The 20,964-nt window shown below is 39.5% G+C and overlaps 1 protein-coding gene across 1 annotated transcript in view; it reads right to left on the bottom strand.

Annotated features, from left to right (window-relative positions):
- FNDC3B (fibronectin type III domain containing 3B) overlaps positions 1 to 20,964 on the bottom strand; it is a 361,626-nt gene that overhangs the window by 51,564 nt on the left and 289,098 nt on the right. The window contains exons 12-21 of the mRNA XM_008566859.1: positions 16,366 to 16,490; positions 14,221 to 14,395; positions 12,409 to 12,495; positions 11,013 to 11,151; positions 8,894 to 8,965; positions 6,462 to 6,580; positions 4,482 to 4,587; positions 3,323 to 3,495; positions 1,048 to 1,161; positions 546 to 695 (exon numbers count right to left, since the gene is read on the bottom strand). Coding sequence (XP_008565081.1) covers positions 546 to 695; positions 1,048 to 1,161; positions 3,323 to 3,495; positions 4,482 to 4,587; positions 6,462 to 6,580; positions 8,894 to 8,965; positions 11,013 to 11,151; positions 12,409 to 12,495; positions 14,221 to 14,395; positions 16,366 to 16,490 — 1,260 coding nt within the window. The remainder of the gene's footprint in view (positions 1 to 545; positions 696 to 1,047; positions 1,162 to 3,322; positions 3,496 to 4,481; positions 4,588 to 6,461; positions 6,581 to 8,893; positions 8,966 to 11,012; positions 11,152 to 12,408; positions 12,496 to 14,220; positions 14,396 to 16,365; positions 16,491 to 20,964) is intronic.

Here is a 20,964-nt window from a genome sequence, read left to right as displayed (position 1 = left end):
CAGCAATCCCACTGCTGACTGTATACCACAAGGAAAGGAAATCATGTTGAAGGAATATGTGTACTCCCATGTTTACTGCAGCTCTATTTACAATATACAAGACTTGGAACCAACCTAAATGTCTATCGATGGATGACAGGATAAGGAAAATGTGGTATATATTCACAATGGAATACTACTCTGACATTAAAAAAAAAGTAAAATCCTGCCATTCACAGCAACACGGATGAACTTAGATACAATCACGTTTTGTGAAATAAGCCAGGCACAGAAAGAGAAATGCTGTGTGTCCTCACTCATAAGTGGGAACTAAAAAAAATAAAGAAAGATACAATGATCACAACATGTTGAACAGAACTGAGGTTATCAGAGGTGAGAAAGACAGGGGGGCAGTAAATTTATTTTTATTTAAAAGTACTCCTTTTTCCCCCCCTTATCATCCCACCTGATAGCTCTATTATCATGAAGACTTTGAGCAGGTTGCCCAAAGTGTCTTTCATGGAACACTAGTCCTTGTGAGTATCATCTGAATAAGGGCAACCTACCTGTAATCTACAGCAATATTGGGCAGCAGGCAACAGATCTCTTATTTCAAAGCAGGTGTCTGTCCCATGATAAATGAGTTCTAAGGATTCTTCATCTTCCCCCCATTCCAATCTGTACTCTGAGATGTCAGCACCAGAGCTTTCAGGACTCTGAAAAGCAGAAATTCAAGTAAGTTAATAATTCCATTGAGAAAAAAATCCTAATCTATTTATGTTCAATTAAACACTGGGGAAAAGGGCAACAAGCCCCAGAATATTTCAAATACATACAAAAGAAAGGCATAAAAGAGACACTCAATTTCCTCTCAGTTCTGCAAAGTGGTAAGATTTCTGCGACTCTAAATGATAAGCCAGTGCACCAAGAGAGATTACTACATACAAAACAAAAAAATCACCTACAGGTGTACTTTGGCTTTATAGTTTCTTCATAGCTTGTATTGGTATTTGGGGGTAGATTAAGTAGAAGAAACAGAATCTGATGCAGAACATGTGCCTGACTTACCTCCCAACTCACTAGGACAGATCCATCAGGCGTAAAAGAAATACAAGGTGCTTTGCATTGTCCAGGAGGCCCTGCAGCAGTGGTAATTTCAGAGACATCTGAATAGGGACCATACTGAAAGAGAAGAACACACACACACACACTTGTATGTATATATGTGTGCAGGTGTTTGTGCATGTGTGTGCACATAAAAGCTTATAACCAAATAAGGGCTAGATTAACATCATCATCAATACAATCAGCTAAAAAATTACTACCTTGTGGTTTTCACTTTCCATTGAATGTTTATGAGGTTTTCTCCTACATACATTCCCTGAGTGGTAAATATTTATTACACATATATTTATTAAAAAGGATTAGAAAGTTGCTTTACGAAACATTTTCCCTTTACTGTGACATCAGAAACAGAAACATGCTGATTCTTGACAAAACACGGCATTCTGCTTTAATATTTCTCAGAGAACATCAAAGAAGTGAAGCTAGATGTATAGTGAGGTTTAATTTTTAATGCACAAAAATCTACCTGTAATTGCTGGTTATCAAATTCTAGCTATTTCTTCTAGTTATTGGTATTTTCCATTTTGACAACTAATGCTCCTGTAAAGCTTTCTCGGCGTGTCCCCGACCATCTCAACCAGTCGAAGGTTATACTGCACTCCTCTTTTATGTTATCATCAGTACACAGCCACGCATCACTAGAGACTTCACACATTTCGACAGAATCATAATCACCAAACCACCCATTTTAATAGTGGAATACTTGATATTTCAAAGAGTTGGGGTAAAGAGTAAAATAATTTCCAGGCTAATGAAATATGTGACTGTGCTCTTCAAAATGAGAAAAGGTTAAAAGAACAAAAACAAAAACAACTCTCACAGTTTCTAATATAACTTGAAAAGATACTAGGGAATGGAGGTGAAGCTCTGTGAAGTGGACCTCAGAAGATGACTACAGTGATATATGTGGTTAATTTCCAGTACAACAGGAATAAACCAAAGCTCAACATAGTTTCTTTATATGATAACTCAGTGAAAGGGACGAGAAAGTAAAACTCAAATCAACGCAGTTGCACATCTATCTTTGTTATGGCAGACATCCCCTGAAAAAAGTTGATGGGGAAAAGGGAAGACACAAAAGTGAAATAAAGTCTCCATCTATCTTCTTTCTTACATAACTATAAGTTCAGGTGCATAGGCTTTTTTATCTTCTCACCAATATGGCTTTAACATTTAGACTTTTTGTTTTCATTTAAATATCTGTGCTGTGTCTGAAATTCTTTCCTATTATGGTTTTAGGAAATCCAGCTCCTGTTCAGGGTTTGAGATCCTACTCCATACTAATGGTTTTCATAGCCAGCTGTGGCTAACTTGAAACTGAGTAAAGATAAGCACACTTCACTTCTGAAAGGCTTGAGCAGGACTACTGAGCACTAGAAAAGTCGTATGAAGTCATTGGTAACTTAGTGTCACTGTCAGTTGCGCTTTCTTATTTTTAAAAATTTCATTCATCCATTAATTAAATCTATTATTTGCATAGAGCTCATCTATACAATCCACTGGCACTTCAGGGAGGGAGGGGGAGGGAGGGCTTTGGCATCAAATTGCTTTACCCACACCCTTATGTCTATACCCATCTCTGACACACCAAAAAGCCACCTACTTCTCATTATGAATCTCCCCCCAAATCCACGTCACTCTGCAATTTTAAAGAAAAAAAGAACAAGTACTTTGTGAATATAATATTGACATATATACCCTCAATCTCTGATAGTCCAACTTAACAACTCCAGATGGAGCAGTAGAAGGAAGGGCCAGAGAGTTCTACAGTTTTTACTTCAAACAAAAGAAAACAAATATGCTGGCATCCCCAGCCCTACCCCACTTTGGTTTTAAAAACTGACTTAAGACATTGCTGGTTCATTTAGACAATATTGTATAAAACTTTTATTAGGACTAATATGTAGTCCTAATTTCTCATAACTGATAAATAAAGCCAATGAGAGAATAGAATTATTCCAAAAACTACCAAAAGAATACACAGGGTGATGTTCTTGAGCACTATCCTAATAGAACAATATGAGGACTAATGAAACAGAAAATTTCTAGTGCTCGGTCTATATGAAATCACAAAAGGAACAATTCAGAAATAAGATTTTATACACAGATCCTTAACGGTTGTCAAGGATGGACAGATACTGCTGACAAATTTCAGTAGGGTAGAAACGGAAGTGCTAGAATCTTGTATTCTGATTATAGCGCATAACCTTATACTCACCCCTCCATCATTCAGAGCCCTCACCCTGAAACGATACATGGTTCCGGGAAGCAGGTTGCCCACAGTGCACTCCAGCTCTGGCCCATGGTACACCTCCGAAGCTACATCCTCAGGCTCTGTCATCTCCACACTGTACTCTGAGACCTCACAGCCACTTTCAGATGCAGGAACATCTGGGAATAGAGACGTTTCTTTCATCTTAGAAAATTTTTGTGCTTCCAGTTAAACAAATCACACCTGATTTTCCACAGGTTTTGCAAAATACCATGCAGGTGACCTGTCCTCTCTTCCAAAAGAACCCTCCCACCCACCACCTGCTCAAAACAAGATATACAAAAGAAAAAGTTCCTGAGTGATATTATCCATACTACACAAAGCAAATACATTTAAGTATATTTAATTACATTAATAAAATAATCCCAAAAGAATAAAAGCGTTAGGCAAATTTCTTCACATTCTAATGCCAGGTAAAGGGGAGAAACGGAGGGAAGAAAAATCTTCTCTTTAACTTGAAACCAAAGGTTGTGCTAAATAAAGACTCAGGATCTAAAACTGGCTTGAAACAAATACCCAAAACAAATACAATATTTTATTATATTTTAGACATAAGAGGTGGGAATAAATAGTCTGCTAAAGTTCTGCATGTTTATACTTGCAATTTCACATGCTGCAAATTGCTGGCACAATAGGAAACGCTAATACAGCTTAAGTCAATGCTGTAAAAACACCAGGACCCACACACAACAAAGCAGCAAGGGTGCTTACATACAAAGACTAGGAGGAATTCGATGCTACCCTGAGAACCTTAGGGATTAAACTTTTTGGTTTAATCTCTAAATTGAGCACAGCTTTTCTTTTACAAATAATGTGGAAAAATTCCTGAAAAAAGGGGGCTGTTCTAAAACATTCTCTAGAAGAGTGCCCCCCAAAGGGTAGAGTACAAAGAAAGGCAAGTGCGGAACCACCAGGAATAGGAGAGACAGTGCAGGGAGGGACCACAAACCCAAGCCAGCGCACGGGAGAAAGAGTACAGACATTCTCAACAGACAAAAAAAAAAAAGACTTCAGAAGGAAGCCTTGAAACTTAACTACAAAGCATTAAGTCTTAATCTCCAGTTGTCCAAATGGTCAATGTCAATGTGAAGATTTGTTCACTCACCCCACTCTAAGTGGACTTCTTTGTGCTTTGGTCTACCCAAAACCCTCGGTGGTCGACACTGACCTGGTGCAATGCTTAGTGTGCGAACAGGGAGACTTTCAGAACACTGCAGGAAAAACACCAGAGAGAATCATCTTAGTTACTGTGAAGTTATCATACCTCTACATACCAGGCAAATTCTACCCCAGAACTGTAAATGCTACCAAAAGGGGGTTAGATATTGAATGTGTATACCTTATTGCACACTTTTTACACAATAAGATCTTCACAAGAATGTGTATAAATGTGTGTGTGTGTGTGCTTTAAGTGTGGACATACAATGCACAGGGCACTGGTAAAAACAAAAATGATTATTTCTTAAGTCGGATTAGCAGATATGAATGTTGTGTATTCTAAGCACATCATTATTTTCCTTTAAATCAAAATTAGAAAGACCCTTCATGAAGACAGAAGAGAATACAAAACAACAGCTGGATGAAATTTTTAAATGGTGCCATAACAGCCAACCATTCACATACAGAGCAGAAAAGCAAACAAAGTCAAAATTAATCAACCGAGTCTGAAATTAACCAGCAGGTTCGGTTAGTGCTAAAGTAAGTAGGCTTTCCTTTGCAGGATTTGGTTGTGTAAGAGGCTGGTGGAAGCTGACCCCTTCTTGAGAAAGGAAAAAACAAGGCAGAGCAATATAGCTTAGCCAAACTCAGTCTTCTTGCTGAGGAGTGGTACGGAGGAAACAGACTCCACACATAGGCAGCACAGCCTCTGTGACGCCTTGAGCAACCCCTCAGACAAAGGAGGCATCCCCTGATAATCCGGGGCTTTGATTTGGATATAATCCACCCCGGGAGCCATGCCAGAGAGCTCGGCAGTACATACGAATGGTCTAGCTGGACCTTCTCACAGGGAGTCTGTCTATATGGGCAATACAGACATTGAAGTACTGCCGCCCTTGGGGTGGAGCAGGGGTAGGGAATAAACACAAGTCAATGTTGGAGGTGGGTTGACTGCAAAAATCAGGCATTCAAATGGCAGGCATCCTTTTGAAATGCCCTTGGGGTGGAGCAGGGGTAGGGAATAAACACAAGACAATGTTGGAGGTGGGTTGACTGCAAAAATCAGGCATTCAAATGGCAGGCATCCTTTTGAAAAGTCAACTCAGCACAGGGCTACAAGTCACCATCTCTTTCTCTTTCTAAATATTAGTGGTTTCAAATCATAATGTTAAATATATCTACAGTCAAAACATCTTTTACTATCTTGTCTCTCACCCACTTTTCTGAATGTAAGTTAAACCCATTTAAACAATAATTATCTCATTTCTAGAGCACATGCCTATTTATTAGATTATTCTGAGCCTATGAGAACACCATGTGGTTAAAACTAAGCCTCCTGATGTGTTAACTGGCTGGTCTAAGGTCATATAAATGGTAGACAATAAGAGAATGGCTGCCACCTACATATGCGTACATTGGGCACTGCATCATTGAAGGAGGTGCCCTTCAGCTCAGTCATCCAAGATTTATATGGTTTTACAGAAACTTTCCAGCAGATGGCAGTAAAGTACCTTGGAGAAGGTACATCTCAAATTCTTACAAAATTGATGTGATAACAGCAGAGCTGTGCGAGGTCTTATCTTTCTGACTCTAAATTCCATACTTTTCTATCACTGCAATAACTGAGGTTTCCCTTGTTTAGCTAATTCAAATTCCAGACAATTTTCAACTGTCACATGTTGATTATGCCAAAGTCTTCTGAGAAATAACTAAGTGACAAATGTACCTGAAAGTACCACAATTCAATTGAGAATCATTTGGGCCAATCTTATATGTCCTCTGAAGCATAATTCTAAAAGCTCTATTTTTCATTTTCTCATGTGATATTATGGCAGGCTGCATTACCAAGATACATTTTTAAACTGTAATTTTATTCTGATGTTATAGATAGTTTAGATGTTCGCTTCTATCCAGAAACAAAACCAACCTGACTGTGTCCACCAGTACTGATGCAGCATGCTCGAAGTTTATACAAAGTGCCTGGTTTCAAGTGGGTGAAAGTGTATTCTGTAGCCGATCCACTGTATGCCACTTCCCACTGATTTGCTGTAAAATAAAACTCTTGTGTGAGTTTATGCCTTTTGCAAAATGTTAACAGTATCAACCATTACTGATAAGAAAAAGCTATAAGCGGTTTCCATGAAAATCAACATCTCCTTTTTTTTTTTAAAAAAAAAAAATAGCCAAAGGGCTCCCCTTTCCATTTTCTTTACAAAGCTAAACACTAAAATAACACGGAGTAATTTTTAATACTTAGTACTGCTGGCTAGACTACTTAATATCCCCATTACTACATTTGCTGACTATGAGGTTTAGATGCAGGAAGCCATATGAAATTTGTAGTTGGCACGGAAGGAGTGGTAAAAGGAGACGAAGGTCAGTGTTGAGCAAGCTATGAAATGGTCTTGGTGTGAGAAGGCCGGGGTCAGCTGGGTCCATGGCTGCTTCCTCGGCCATGAGGCTGCTGGCAAGTCCAGGGCGCTGTTGGAATTTCTCCCTGCTCTTATCTGCATGGAGGTCACAGAAAGTGAAATCCTCCCCTTGTAGTCTTTTCCTTTGGGAAAAGGCCTGCTGTCTTCATGGAGCCCCACTTAAGAGACAAAAATGCCTGGGAGGGTGACAGAGATGAGACGCTGGTGTGACCCAGGTAATCTGACCACTTCAGGAGTGAGGAAAGAAAGCAGGGTCGCCGGAGGAGTCTGGGTGCCTGGTGAGGCTGATGCCACAGCCTCAAGCAGCATCTGGGGCTGCTTCAGCCCGCTGCCTGCTTCACAAATCGGGGCTAACAGGATGTTTCTCCTTCCTCTGTTTTGCTCCTCCTAATACTATGTTTCCAGTTGACTACCTTACAAAAAGCCTTTCATTCCATGAACTTGTTTTAGGGAAAATGTTTTACTCTATTCCATGACATTTTCACTAGAGCAGCTTCCACAAATTTCCTCAGCTGCTTACTAGGTTAGATTTACAAAAAAGTCACATGCACTAAGGCCATATGAAAAAGGAATATTAAAGACAATAATCCTGATATCAGAGTCAGAAAACATGTACTGAAAAGGAGACTGGGAGCACGGACAACTGAAAAGAGTCAATTAATGACTCATCCAGGCACTGGCAAAGTTGTTAACTTTAAATGCAGAATGGCACCTACTTTTGATTTGTCATCAGTAGCTTAGAGAGCCATGAGAATTCAAAACACACTTAAATTTCCACAATGAGCCTCAGGGATTTATATGACTTCTCTCCTAAGTAGGTTTTCTAATGTAAAAAACTATATCAAATTTTTAGCATAGAATTTGATTTTTATGTCAAAAACAGCTGTGCCCATCTCAAAGAATTTTCATGTTTTCAGCTTAAAATAGGACCTTATACACTTAAAAACCAAAACACTCCAGGGTGGCTATCATGGTAGAGAATAAAAGGGAAGCCTCACATCAGCACCCCTCATTTGTAAAAGTTACTATTAACTTTACTTCCTTTTTTTATTTTTTATTTTGCCATATGCCAGTATCAAAAAATTAATGGTTACAGGGATTATTACAATGGTGAGATTATGTGTCATTTTAAAAGTTCTAATGACTATACTTTTTTCTATTAAAGCCTAATGAATTTTATTAGAAAGAAAACCTAAGCACTTTTTAAAAGGCACTGTACTATCTAAGGAATTTGTTTGCAAACACTTTTATCCACACAGTGACTGCTAATGAATAAGTAACCTAACTAAAAAAACTCAACCCTTGGCCTTGGTATTAGAGCACCACATTCTAACCAACATTTTCTAAACTTGTTATAAAAGTGTGAAACTTGTCATTAGTTTACAATACTATGTATTGTTTGTCATCATACGTGGGAATTTGTAGATCACTGAACTCCTTTACTGTCTCCAACTTATCCTTCCCACTGACTGCTTTTGACAATTTATTTGCTTGTAAGAATTTCCAGAAAAAGTATGGCAAGTTAGGGGATAAAAACCTTAAATTTATTTACTCATTCTATTAATTAGAAACTTTGGTTAAAAAAAATAACACAGAAATATAAAAAAACTGACAAAAATGTATGTTTCAAGTAGACTCTGATGTACGGTGCTGTGTTTGAAACAGAAAAACTGTCAATATGTGATTAAAGTTTGTTTATTGTAGAGAACAACTTTTTTTTTGGTGGCTGGCAGGTAAGTAGATCTGAACCCTTGACCTCAGTGTTATAATACTACCCTCTAACCAACTGAGTAAAGTGGACAGCCCTGAAAGTTTGTTTACTATAATAGCTCTATCGTTAGAATTAATGATTACCATAAAGATGTTTACCATATTAGAAAACAGGGCTTGTACTGGATTTTAATAAAACAATTTCCAAAACCTATACCTTCAGAATTTCCATCAGTGATCTCCAGCAAGTACTTGAGGATTTCTGAACCACCATTGTCCTTTGGAGGATCTGGAAAGTAAACATATCTTATTAGCAGTGGAAGGATATTTATTTTTATTGGTAAATATCATTAGAACTCATAAAATCATATAACATTATATTGTCTTAATCCTGGACTTAACCAAAAGGTGCACTAATTAATTTCGCCTAACTCCTTTCTTGAAAAAACAAAAGAAACAAACTAAGAAACTCTGAATGCTATCAGATTATTCAAAGTTCTTAGAGCTAGAAATGTCAAAACGTTGGCATTTATTTAGTGAAACATGACCAAACTCAACATGAATTAATTTTTCTGAGAGTTATGTTACTGAATTTATTTTGAGAATTCTCAAGGCAGCTCTTTAATATTTGGTGATTTTTTTGCAAGATGAAATATTCATATAATTCTTTTTGTTTTTATTATTTTAATCTCTTTTATTTCATGTATTTTATCAGTGATCAGATTCTTTGGAGAGATGGAGAGGGAAGGAAAGAGAAGTGCAAAATTTATTGACAAAATAAGTGAAACATCAAAAGGGAATAAATTCATTCCATCACAGTTTCTTGCTAAGCAAACTTTATACACCAGGTAAGCCTGATGTAAAACCAGAGGTGTGGATCAGTAAGAACATGTAGGGCTGGCCGGTTAACTCAGTTGGTGAAAGCACGGCATTATAACACCAGAGTCATGGGTTCCGATTCCTGAACCAGCTGCCAAAAAAATTTTTAAAAGGACATGTGCACCAACTGGGCACATGAGCCCTTGGCAGCTGGTATGTAGTGTACTGGTGACTCCATGCCTGTAGGAGATTTATTTTCTGAGCAGAAAAACATCTTGCAGTATAATTTTGCAAAACTATGAAGAATCTGCCTCTATTATCAGTCGGTCACCTCTGTATTCTTAGATATAGTGGAGATTTTTCTAAGAAATCTTAAGTTTACTCATAGATTTAGGAAATGTACTTCCCCTCTCACCCAGTGTTTTCATTAATGTATATATACTTCAGTAATAAATATTTATAATAATAGTTATAAAGTTAAACATTATAGCACACAGCTAATGGAAGTAAATATTTAGAGTTAACAGAACTTCCTAGGATTTTCTAGAGAAAAAATGCTCTATGGTCTGGCAAAAAGCACACCTAGATTTTTAGTTTCTCTTAATCATACCTGTCTTCCAGGAGAATAAATATTCTAATAATTCTGCCTCAAAATTATTTGGTAATTCAAAATAGTTATGTGTTTCAATGGTTGATCTCCAATAATAGTCTAATAATGTTTTAAGTTCCCCTTACATTACTTGGGTGCCAGGTAAAATCTTATTTTAGATTTCTACATTTTACTAGGAAGTTAATATTATTATATGACACTAGCGAAAATTATACACATAACAGTTTTATACATAATTGCAAATGTTTTCCAACATTTTAAGTGTATTCATTTCACTGAAATAATCCATGCAGCAGAGGTGAGCCACAGTAGCCTTCCACCAGATAACCCCAAACCCATATGAACTTTAATATGAAAAATTCCTGAAGTTCAGGACTCTGATTACATACAAATAACAATGAAAACAAAAATTTTCCTATTTCATTGTAACAAATATTCTGTATGACAAAATCCACTTAAGATGACATACCTAAATTTTGAAATTTAGTTTTAATATTCAAGCTTTATAAATCAAATATTTTGAAATATTGCTAATTTTTTTTAAAACAAGCTATTGAAGAATGAACTATATATTCAGAGATTACTACATTGAAATCAATAATACATCAAAAGTACAGGAGTAAAAATATTAATAATATAGGAAAATCAAAGTAAATGAGATACTCTTAAAATTGGCCATTTCAATTTCCATTAAAATTCAATTGTCCATTAAAATTCCATTTTAACGGAATTATCCATTCCAACTTGTGGAATTCTCAGAATATTTCTCACACATATATTCCAAATGCATAAAACCCTGCAAATAACACTGTCCATTTATTTTTCTCGTTTGTCACTACTGAAATTAATCAATTTTTAAAAATCTGTCAAAAGCAACAATAGCAGCAGGGATGGCAACAAAACGTACCCCATTTGACACTGAAGCCATGAGATGTAACTGGTCCTTTAATGATGGGTCTGGTAGGAGGCCCAGGCCTGTCGGGACTGGTCGTACAAACCAAAACTTCACTGGGACAGCTTTTCCCTTCCATATTAGAAGCTGTCAGCTACAACACAACCAGGAAAACATTAACATACCTTAGTTATCAGGTATTATTAAGACAATGACAACTTTTTTTTTTTGCGGGAATTCTTTTTGTGGGAATTCTCTAGTTCGATGTGATGATTTTTAACATGGCAAGATCAAGCCATCCCCAAACTCAGACAGACACACACTCATTTTCTCTCTCTAAACTCAAGTACTGATTTAACAGTATTTATTTTATGCATCACTTATTTTCTTTATAGCTGGCTATTAACAATTAAAAATAAAACCACAAGGTAGATTTTAGTTGAAGACACTTTTACCTTCTTAAAAAGACCAGTATGTCACCACCTAGAGTCCTATTGTTTTGTGGGAGGGAAATACACAGGAGAAAAAGCAGATAAAAATAACCTCCCTTAGTTAAGGGTAGGACAATGCCACCTTGTGGAGAAATGCTAGCAGTATAGCCAGCATCAAAAACAAGGTTTTTTTTTTAACTTATCAAAAACTATCGTTTTCCTCAAGTAGTCACATAGTTCACTTGATAATTTGACAACTATTTATTAAGTGACTACTGCGTGCCACCTAACACCATTTGGCACCCAAATTAGAAAATAGAGGGTGGAATCAGAAAACAACCTTATATTTCCAAAATAGACACTTGTCATATTAGGAAATATGCTAATGTGCACAGGATCAATAAACAGTGCTGCAGGACAGAATGCAGCATACTGTTTTGTCTTGTTTTCTCTTAATGGTCACAAAGCTGTAGTCACTTTTTGGCTGCAACACAAAGTCGTCAGGTAATGCTTAATGGTGGTTGCTAATGACCAAAGATAGCCTAAGTGGGGAGGGGGTGAGTAATAGAAGAGAAAAATAAAAACAGGTGAGGAAAAAGAAATGGGCAGAAGAGCAAAGGAAAGTGGAGAGCAAAGAGGAATCTGATTAAAAGGAGAAAGATGGAAGAGAAAGGTGAGAAGTGCATGCAATTTATTACAGCGGTGAGCACCAGGTGCACTCGGCATGTGGTTTGGCTCTCACCAGGCTAGGGACCCTGCCATGCTGTAATGCAATTTATTACAGCACATTACGACAGTTTTCTTTCTCAAAGTGGATTTTAAAATTAGACTATGGTTTGTTTTATAAATGTTACTTTAAAAACAAAGTGTTGTGAACTTTAGACATTTTTTAACCTATGGAGTCAATATGAAACAGTGAATGGTGAAACATAAAACAGTTCAGTTTTGAAGTAGTGCAGGTACCAAAATGACTAACTCACCCTGAATTTATATTGTGTGCTTCTTTTGAGATTTTTCACAGTACAGGTTAAATCCTCTCCAGTGTATTTTGGGTGGAAAAGGTTATCCTGAAAAGGCAAAGCCAGAAAGGAACGTCAGTCTCATAAAATCTGGGCATTAAATAACTTGGTACATAGGATTTTTACATCGCCTCTTCTTACCAACCCCAGTGGGCCATGGGCTGGCAGCTGTTTCAAAAGAGAGTATCAGCAGCCCATGGTGCTATGGATAGTACTCAAGCCTTAAACAAAAATTTAACTCTATCATGTTATATTTTCTCCTGGGATTGGTCAACTTTATTGTAACAAAGCAGGAAGTACTTTTAAAAAAACTTATTTAACAATGCTATCATGAAAAAGTCTCTGGCACTGAAGTCTTCACTGTCAAGCTGCAATGTGCTATGCAATAGACTGCAGCTGAGGTTCCTAACCACACAGTGTCCTCTTCTGGCTGAGAAAGGACAGCTTAGATGGGGAAGGGCATAATGCTTTAAGAGCGTAAACATCCCACTAGAAATTAATTGGGTGGAATTCATTCAATAGTATTTCTTATCATTCATTCATTCATTTATTCATCAAATACTACTGAGCACCTTCTATGTGTCAGGCTCTCCTCCAGGCTCTAGGAATTCACAGAACTGCCCAAGAACACAAAAGCCTTGCCCACAAGAAGCTTACGTGCCAATTGGAGAAGGCAATTGGAAAAAAATTAAAAACCTACATATAAACATACAGTACGTCACGTGGTGTTAGGTGCTATGATAAAAACTAAAGCTGGGTAAGAGGATACAGTGGTGGAGCTAGTGAGGTGCTGCTTTCCACAGCTGCCTAAGTTGAATACAGTAGCCACATGTGGTAATTTGAATTCAAATTACAATTTAAAATCCAGTTCTATAGGCCCACAAGCTGTAGTTCAAGTGCTCAACAGCCACACGTGTCTAGCTGCTACCTTACTGGACAACACAAACTACACATTTCCATCATTGCAGAAAGCTCCATTGGACAGTGCTTTCTACAGGGTGGTCAGGGAGGGGCTGTCCAAAGAGGTGACATTTGAGAAGAGACCTGAAGGAAATGAGGCAAGTGAGTCAGAGATATCTGGAAGGACATCAGAGGGCACAGGAACTGCAAAAGTTCGGGGCCAGGGTGCACCTGATGTGTTCAAGGAATTGGCATGAGGCCAAGACTACAGTGGAAGGAACAAGGGTAGGGCTGGAAAACCCGATCACGTAGGGACTTGAATGCACTGTGAGAACTCTGGCTTTTACAGGGGAAGAGAGAGGAAGACACTGAGATGGGAAGAGTTATGAGCAGACACAATCTATTTGCATTTCACATGATCACTCAGGCTTCATGTGGAGAACAGACCTTAGTGACATAAGGATGAAGTCAGGGATAATATGACAAGGCCATTGTAATAATCCAGGGTGAGATGAAGGTGGCTTGTAAAAGGGTAGTATCTGTAGAGATGGTAAAAAAAAAAAATGGTGAGGTTCCTGGATAATTTCTAAAGTAAGTTTTAAAAGGATTTGCTGACTGATTCCATAAGTGGCCAAGGGTGACTCCAAGGGTTTCTGGCTTCCCCAGCTGAAAGGATGGGGATTCCATTTACAGAGATGGGGAAGAGCAGATTGCTGTTGGTAGTGATGGTGGTGACGGCAGTAGAAATTAAGAGTTTGGTTTTGAATTTATGTAATTCATAACTATAATTCACTAATTTCATAGTGCCCTGTAGCTGTAACAATACTGAATTATACAGAATACACACAAGGGTATAAAATCTGCAAAACTCACATTTTCGTCCTCCTGAATTTCCAGGGTGTAGGTAATCACCTCCTCAGGTGAACAGCCTTCAGGCTTATTCCACTGCAACGTGACCCATGTGACACCAGCTCGAACAAGTCTTGGTGCAGATGGCATCTGAGGGATGTTTCCTAATGTGTAGCATACCACCTCTTGGCTATAACCACTGTAGAAACATAAGCACAGTGTGACACACATTTACGAGCATGTGAGCTTGGCAATTTATTTATTTATTTTTTTTGTTAAATTTTTATTTTGTCAATATACACTGTATATGATTATTATGGCCCATCACCGACACCTCCCGCCCTCCTCCCTCTCTCCCCTCCCCCCCAAGAATGTCCTTTCCGTTTGCTTGTTGTAACAACTTCATGAAAGTATAGTTGTTATATCTTCTTCCCCACCACCACCCCCGGTTTTTTTTTGTCCATCCATGTTGTTGCAAATGGCAGTATTTCATTCGTTTTTATAGCTGAGTAGTATTCCATTGTGTAGATATACCACATTTTCCGTATCCACTCATCCGAAGCTTGGCAATTTAAAAGAGGAAGGATAGACTCGCACACTTCCTAACTTGCCTGGTGGGCTCAGTAAGCAAAGCAGGCAAGGATCCTTTGTGTGATACACCTGCCACAACTTTCGACTTGCCCTATTTCCCCCTACAGTCTGCTACTAGAAAAGCACACCGTTATAGGACAATGTATTTAAGAATTTATTTTTCCCCCAAAAGCAATGAACAGAAAGATTAGCATAGTGCCATGTTTATCAAGCTATGAGCCACAGCTGCCAAGCGGTCTTCAAATCAATGTGAGCACATATAATTATTGATGAAATAAATGTTTTACAAGTATATACAGTGCTGTTCTCCAAAGTCTGTGGATGCTTCCCATTCATTCAAAAATTTTTGAACTACAGAAGCCTTTATCATTATGACTTTTTCAACCAGTAAACTCTAAAACTACAGTGGCTGTTGGGGAAGGCAAGTCTGCAAAACTTTGTGATGTTAAAAAGAAGTTCTTTAGGCTGGAAAGAAGGTTGGGGATCAGTGATGTGGTGAACCTTAAAGAAGACTTTCAACAGCAGTGATGAAAGAAAAGATTTTTCCCTTAAAGAAGAGTTACCCAGAAAGTGCAATTGAAACATGGTCTTTTCTTTTCTTTTTTTTTTTTTTTCCTTTTTGTCTTTTTTCGTGACTGGCAACGGATCGCAACCCTCAGTGTCGCGCCCGTACCGGACCGGGATCGGCAGCGGGATCACAACCCTCGGTGTTGCGCCCACAGCTCGCTCAGCCAGTGAGCAGCCGGTCTGTATGTGGGATCCGAACCCTCGGCGGGAGTGCCACCGCAACTGTAGCAGTGCGCCACCGGGCCGGCCAGAAACTTGGTCTTTTCAAACCCTGTTTAAGGGCCGAGCCCATGGCGCACTCGGGAGAGTGCGGCGCTGGGAGTGCAGCGACGCTCCCGCCACAGGTTCGGATCCTATATAGGAATGGCTGGTGCGCTCACTGGCTGAGCGCGGTGTGGGTGACACCACACCAAGGGTTGCGATCCCCTTACCAGTCACGAAAACAGACAAAAAAAAAAAAAAACCCTGTTTAATCAATTGATGACTTGGGTGCACCTATTCTCCCCTTTCTCTGGCAGCCCAGGGGCAGGCAGCAGTGGCCAAGACAGTTGAGGTTTTCTTTAGTCTTCATAGTATCTGCCCTGGGCTTGACAACAATGGCCGACCCAGCACTCCTTTCTTTGTATCAGGAAGCACACACATAACTAAAAAAAGGCAACTGAATGATGAGCTTGGTAAAGTGATGAAAGAAAAAGGCTCATGGTCTGAAAAATAAAGCCCCGAGACGAATTCCTTTCAAAATCTGGACTGCTACCCTTCAGAGGTAGCAGTTCTCAGAGGCCCCTAGTAGGGCCTTCGCAACACAGATTGCAAGACTGCACTGAGGCCACAGTGACATTTATCCTCTCAGAAGAAGAGGCCTTCTCCCCTCTGAGTAGGATTCCCTCTTGGAAAATCTCAAGTGGGTTCATTGTGGAGGCAGTGGGCTTCCTCATGCCTTCCAGCAGTGTGACAGAAGGCTCAGAGTCACCACACAAAAGGTGAAGGGCAGAGGACAGGAAAACACCATACCTGGTGCCAATGTCGTTCCGAGCGGCCAGCCTGAACGTGTACCCCATTGCTGGACAAAGCTTTGTCAACTTGCAGTGCTTCTGGCTCCCGAAGAAGCACTGTCTGAAGCCACTGTTTCTTTTTCCCTGAAAGAAAACAGTGAGACGATTCACGAAATTTTTAAAACAAATAACCATAAGAAAATGAAGGAGCATTCTGAATAAACTGTTTAATTTCCTGCTTTGGATGAACAAAACCAACAGAAGGAAAGCTTAGAGGGCAGTGTCTGTGTTGCCCATAAAGTACTCTACAATCAATTCTCATAATTAACATAAGGCACCACAGAAAATTCTGTAATTGAGAAAGGTAATTCACTGTGCTTGCAGTATTTCTAAAATGGTTTTTGGTTAACAACATTAAAAAGGCCATTTCAGTCACAAGGCAATGCTCCACAATTTCTAAGACCCTCTTCCTCATTAGGGTTGGTCAAAACTGCCCAATCTGATCAACAAGAGTCTGTCTGCAGCTGCAGGGGAGTCACTAGCTCAGAAACTGCACAGCTTTTTCCAGTAGTTTCCAAGCACCTAAGGACTAGGCTATGCAGCTGAGAGTGCTGAGTAAAACCCCCTGCAGCAGTATCTCCTCTCTCCCGCCCCCAATCCTCTCACATGTACATTCCAGTGATGGTGAGTTGTTTGTTCACTGATCCCTAAACATTGGTCACATGCCTTTGAATCATCTTGTCCACATCTGCTTTCCTCCTAACAGTGCTTTGGACAATCTGGGAGCCCAGTCGATGCTTGCAGAGTTGAACTGAATGTCTGATAAGCACTTAGCACTTGGAACATCAGTTGAATTCATCTATGTGTATTACAGCCACTCTAAGTTTCTCATGAGGCTAGAAATATATTTTTAATGTCTTCCTAGCCTTACATGATGCTTCAAATTCCTTGAAGTAAAAATAAAACACCCCAGTGGGGCCTCTTAATAGTCCCATGAGTAAGGGAAAAAAACTAACTACATGATGCCATGGCTCAGAGGCATGGGGTACTCATATCAGTTTCATGGAACAAATATTTCCTACCCATAACCCATACTATCTTATCTATATTCATGCAAAAGAAAAGCACATGATAACATTGAATGGATCTTACCATTCTAATCAGATGGTTAGGCCCAGCGCCTTCAGAAATATGTTGGAAGTTCTCTATTTTATAAAGAACGAAGCAAACACATTTTTCCCCTAATCAAATTTAAGCATTTCCTTCCCCTAAGCAAGCCTCCAAAATGCTTAGCACTAAAACACATTCCAGGTGAAGTTTAATTAAAAATAAACACACAATTAGCTTGAATGTCACTAGGGTGAGCAGATTAAAAACAATCATGCCACATTCATTTTCAAACCAACCCTTCCGCTACCCCATCTCCTCCCCAAGCAAGGTGGTGGCTTTTCCAATGGAAGGGAGTGGAGTTTCCTAATGGTCTTTAAGGTTCAAAGTTCATTTAATCAAAGGTTCAAAGTGCATTCAGATACAACTACAGGGGGGAAAAGGAGCAGTAAACAACATTTTTCAGCTGCTACCTGAGCGAAGGCACTGTGCAGCTGGCATATCATGCCCTTCTTCTTACTCTAACCTTGAGTATTAAGGTTGGCACAGATGATTTATTCATAGGTATACATTTGCATAATTACATCTAGTGTTTGATTATACTCTATGTGAGCCCTGGTATGTTTTGTATCCATTTCAGGCTGATGCAAGATCTACCTTCTCTCTTTCTCTATTTCTGAACTCAGAATAAACAGTGCAAGAAAGGCACATCCTGCTGCTGCGGAAGCTCTCATGCCTTCCAAACCTGATGCTGGATCCTCTTCAATGCCTCATTTTTCCTATTTCTTTGTTTGGTCTTTGCCCATTTCTGGTGCTTAGAACTATAGCCAGTAAATAAAAGTCAGTCTGTTCCTTACTAGGCTGCCTTGCTTTAACGTGGTAAAAACAAAACTGTCTGTGTGTTAAATGAGAAAAAGAGTAGAAGGCAGCCACGGTGGGAACTAAACTTTTCTTTTAAAAGGGCCAGGGCATTCAGGCTCCCTCAGGAATTGAGGGAAGAGGCATCATGTGACCTTCAAGACATTTCCCTGATATACAAACTTTAAAAAGAATTTTTTTCCACGTCTTAATATCAGGAACAATTGCTAAATAAACTCCCCTGTTTAGACAAAGCATGCTGAATTTTCCATCTTAACACCTTCCAAGATGTATTATTATTTGTGTGGATCTTAGGAACACGTAGAAAGATCCAGAGTTGTTGGAACCTTGGAATCAAGTTTTAGATACAATGTCTATAGAGTCTAAGGGGGTAAGAGTACAAATATTTCAGAGTTGAAGTATTAGGCCTTATTGGTAAATTTTTAGAAGTCACTGAGAACAAAGAAAAAGGAAGAGTAGGTTAGAATATTTAAGTGAAGAGAGAAGCTTTTGAATAAAAAATATTCATGTATGACATGGAGTTTAATATGAAAGGGATATCTAGAAAGGAAAAAATGAATATTCACAGAAGTTGGTACAGTGCAAAAGTGATCTATGGTTAAGAGGTTAACAAGTGAAGATGGGGAAGGCCATGGCTGCAGCGACCCAGTGCCAGTGCCATGTGCATTACACTGGTCTGTCCACACACTCTGGGATGGCTCTGGTGCTTAAGCATTAGAGCAAGTAAATGTTCTAAGGCACAGAAGACTTGGAGAATCTGTTCGTAAACCAAGAGGGATCCCAAGTTGCAAAAATCATCTGTAAATAAATATTACATAGCTCTTCTTGTTGACAGAAATGAATGGGTTAAAAAAAAGTTAATGCTATAGAAGATTGAAAGATTCATACGAGCTGATAGGAGTGATAATGTGAAACTTTATCATTATTTATCAGAAATTATATATGTCCAACCCATTATCGTCAGTGAAGTTTCACAGATGGTAAATCACAACTTTCATATTTTATAGATTGTGTGGTTCCAAGTGATTTTGAGAGGTTATAATCTATGGCATATTCTTTCTTCTAATAGAATATAATTTAGACCACACAGGATTATTGTGATATGCTAACTTTACTTAGGAAACTTGCTTTTTAATAATTTAAAGTCAGCATTATGCAAAGTTACCTTCTGAAACATGGCCCTATAGAAACGGGTAATGTCCTGACACTTTTAGGCCTGCTGTCATCAATAATCTAGTCAAACACAGGCAGCAGGGACAGCCATGGCCCAGGTGTAGTCCTGGTCAGCTACTGCTGCTAGACCACTGTAGTGTGTCACATGGCGGAGAACTCAAAGGGCCTAGGAGCTGGCTCCACTAGAGAAGAGCTAGGGCATGGTTTCCAGCAGCACCTGGATTCTCTGTGAAATCCATGGACAGACCATGCATGCAGCACGTGAGCAATCAGGATCAGAACCTCTCCACAATGAGCACTGGACTTCCTGCTCTCAGTGGGGAAGGAAAGAAAACTCCACCCTGTTTAGAGAAATTGGTGAGAGGAGGCTCAAAGCTCATACCATTGGTCATTTGGGAGCAGACCTACTGACTGGGCTACTGACCTCATTTGACATGAACCAATATAACCCCCAGCCATGCTCTGGCCTGACTTTCTGCTGCCAGTGTCCATGAGCCAAACAAGAGCAGATTTTTAGGGTTCACTGGCTGGCTTCCACTTTATAATCTCAGGCATGCCTAAATGCTTGTTTCTACAGCTCTCTCTGAGTTCATTCAAGGGCAAGGTTAATCTTTACTAGAATGTGAAGAAATCTTGGAGTACACACCAACTGTGTGCAGATAAACCTCGAGGTACTCAATCTGGCGTGGGTTGATGCATTACAAACCTCAGCTGTTTCCTTTTGCATGCTGAGCTTTTCCTCTTCTCACTTGACTGAATTCAGTTTTTGCTAATCTTTCATCATTCCACACCCAGACCTAGTCTGAAAGCACCAATTTATCAACCTGCAGAATTGTTTTCTAGTCAAGGCCCAGGGTGCCTGTCCTCTACTTCTGGTCAAAACTGCTCTCCAGGAAAGACTCACCTTGCCAACAAGCCAGCTCATGTTCACAGTATAAATTACATCAGTCCTTTCCTGTTCCTGAGCTCCCCACCTTGCTGCTTTCTCCTCTTATCATTGAACAAACACACACTGCCTGTTATCCACACATTAGACACCGCTGGATTGGCTTCTTCTCCACTCCCTCCAGTGTGTCTCAAGCAGCCCAGTCCCCTTCTCCAGAATTCACTTGGCCTAGGCTGGACATCTCATTTATCTGAACCTCAACAAGTGAGTGCCTCTTTTTATTTCTAGATTCATATCCTAAAGGGAGCCAGCAGCTGTGGGGGGAGGCCCAGCGTCATCAAACATGAAATGCTGCACACTCCATCAGATCCAGACCCTCTGCTCCATCCTCATCCTCACTCGTTTTTAGTCCAGATGATGTTCTAGTCCCTAGGAGGTTCCTGCTAAATTCTAAAGGAGGACAATAACCTCTGGCTTTTTGCCACACTGTGAAAGGGTCGATCATGAAGAGGCAGGGGGGGCCGGCCCGGTGGCGCACTGGATAGTGCGCCGCTTGGGAAGCGCGGCGGCGCT

This window comes from Galeopterus variegatus, unplaced genomic scaffold (genome assembly GCF_000696425.1).
Source record: "Galeopterus variegatus unplaced genomic scaffold, G_variegatus-3.0.2 Scaffold272, whole genome shotgun sequence".
In the NCBI taxonomy this organism is placed as follows: Eukaryota; Metazoa; Chordata; class Mammalia; order Dermoptera; family Cynocephalidae; genus Galeopterus; species Galeopterus variegatus.
The sequence above is the reverse complement of the archived record's forward strand: the minus strand, read 5'-3'. Positions and strand labels throughout refer to the sequence as shown.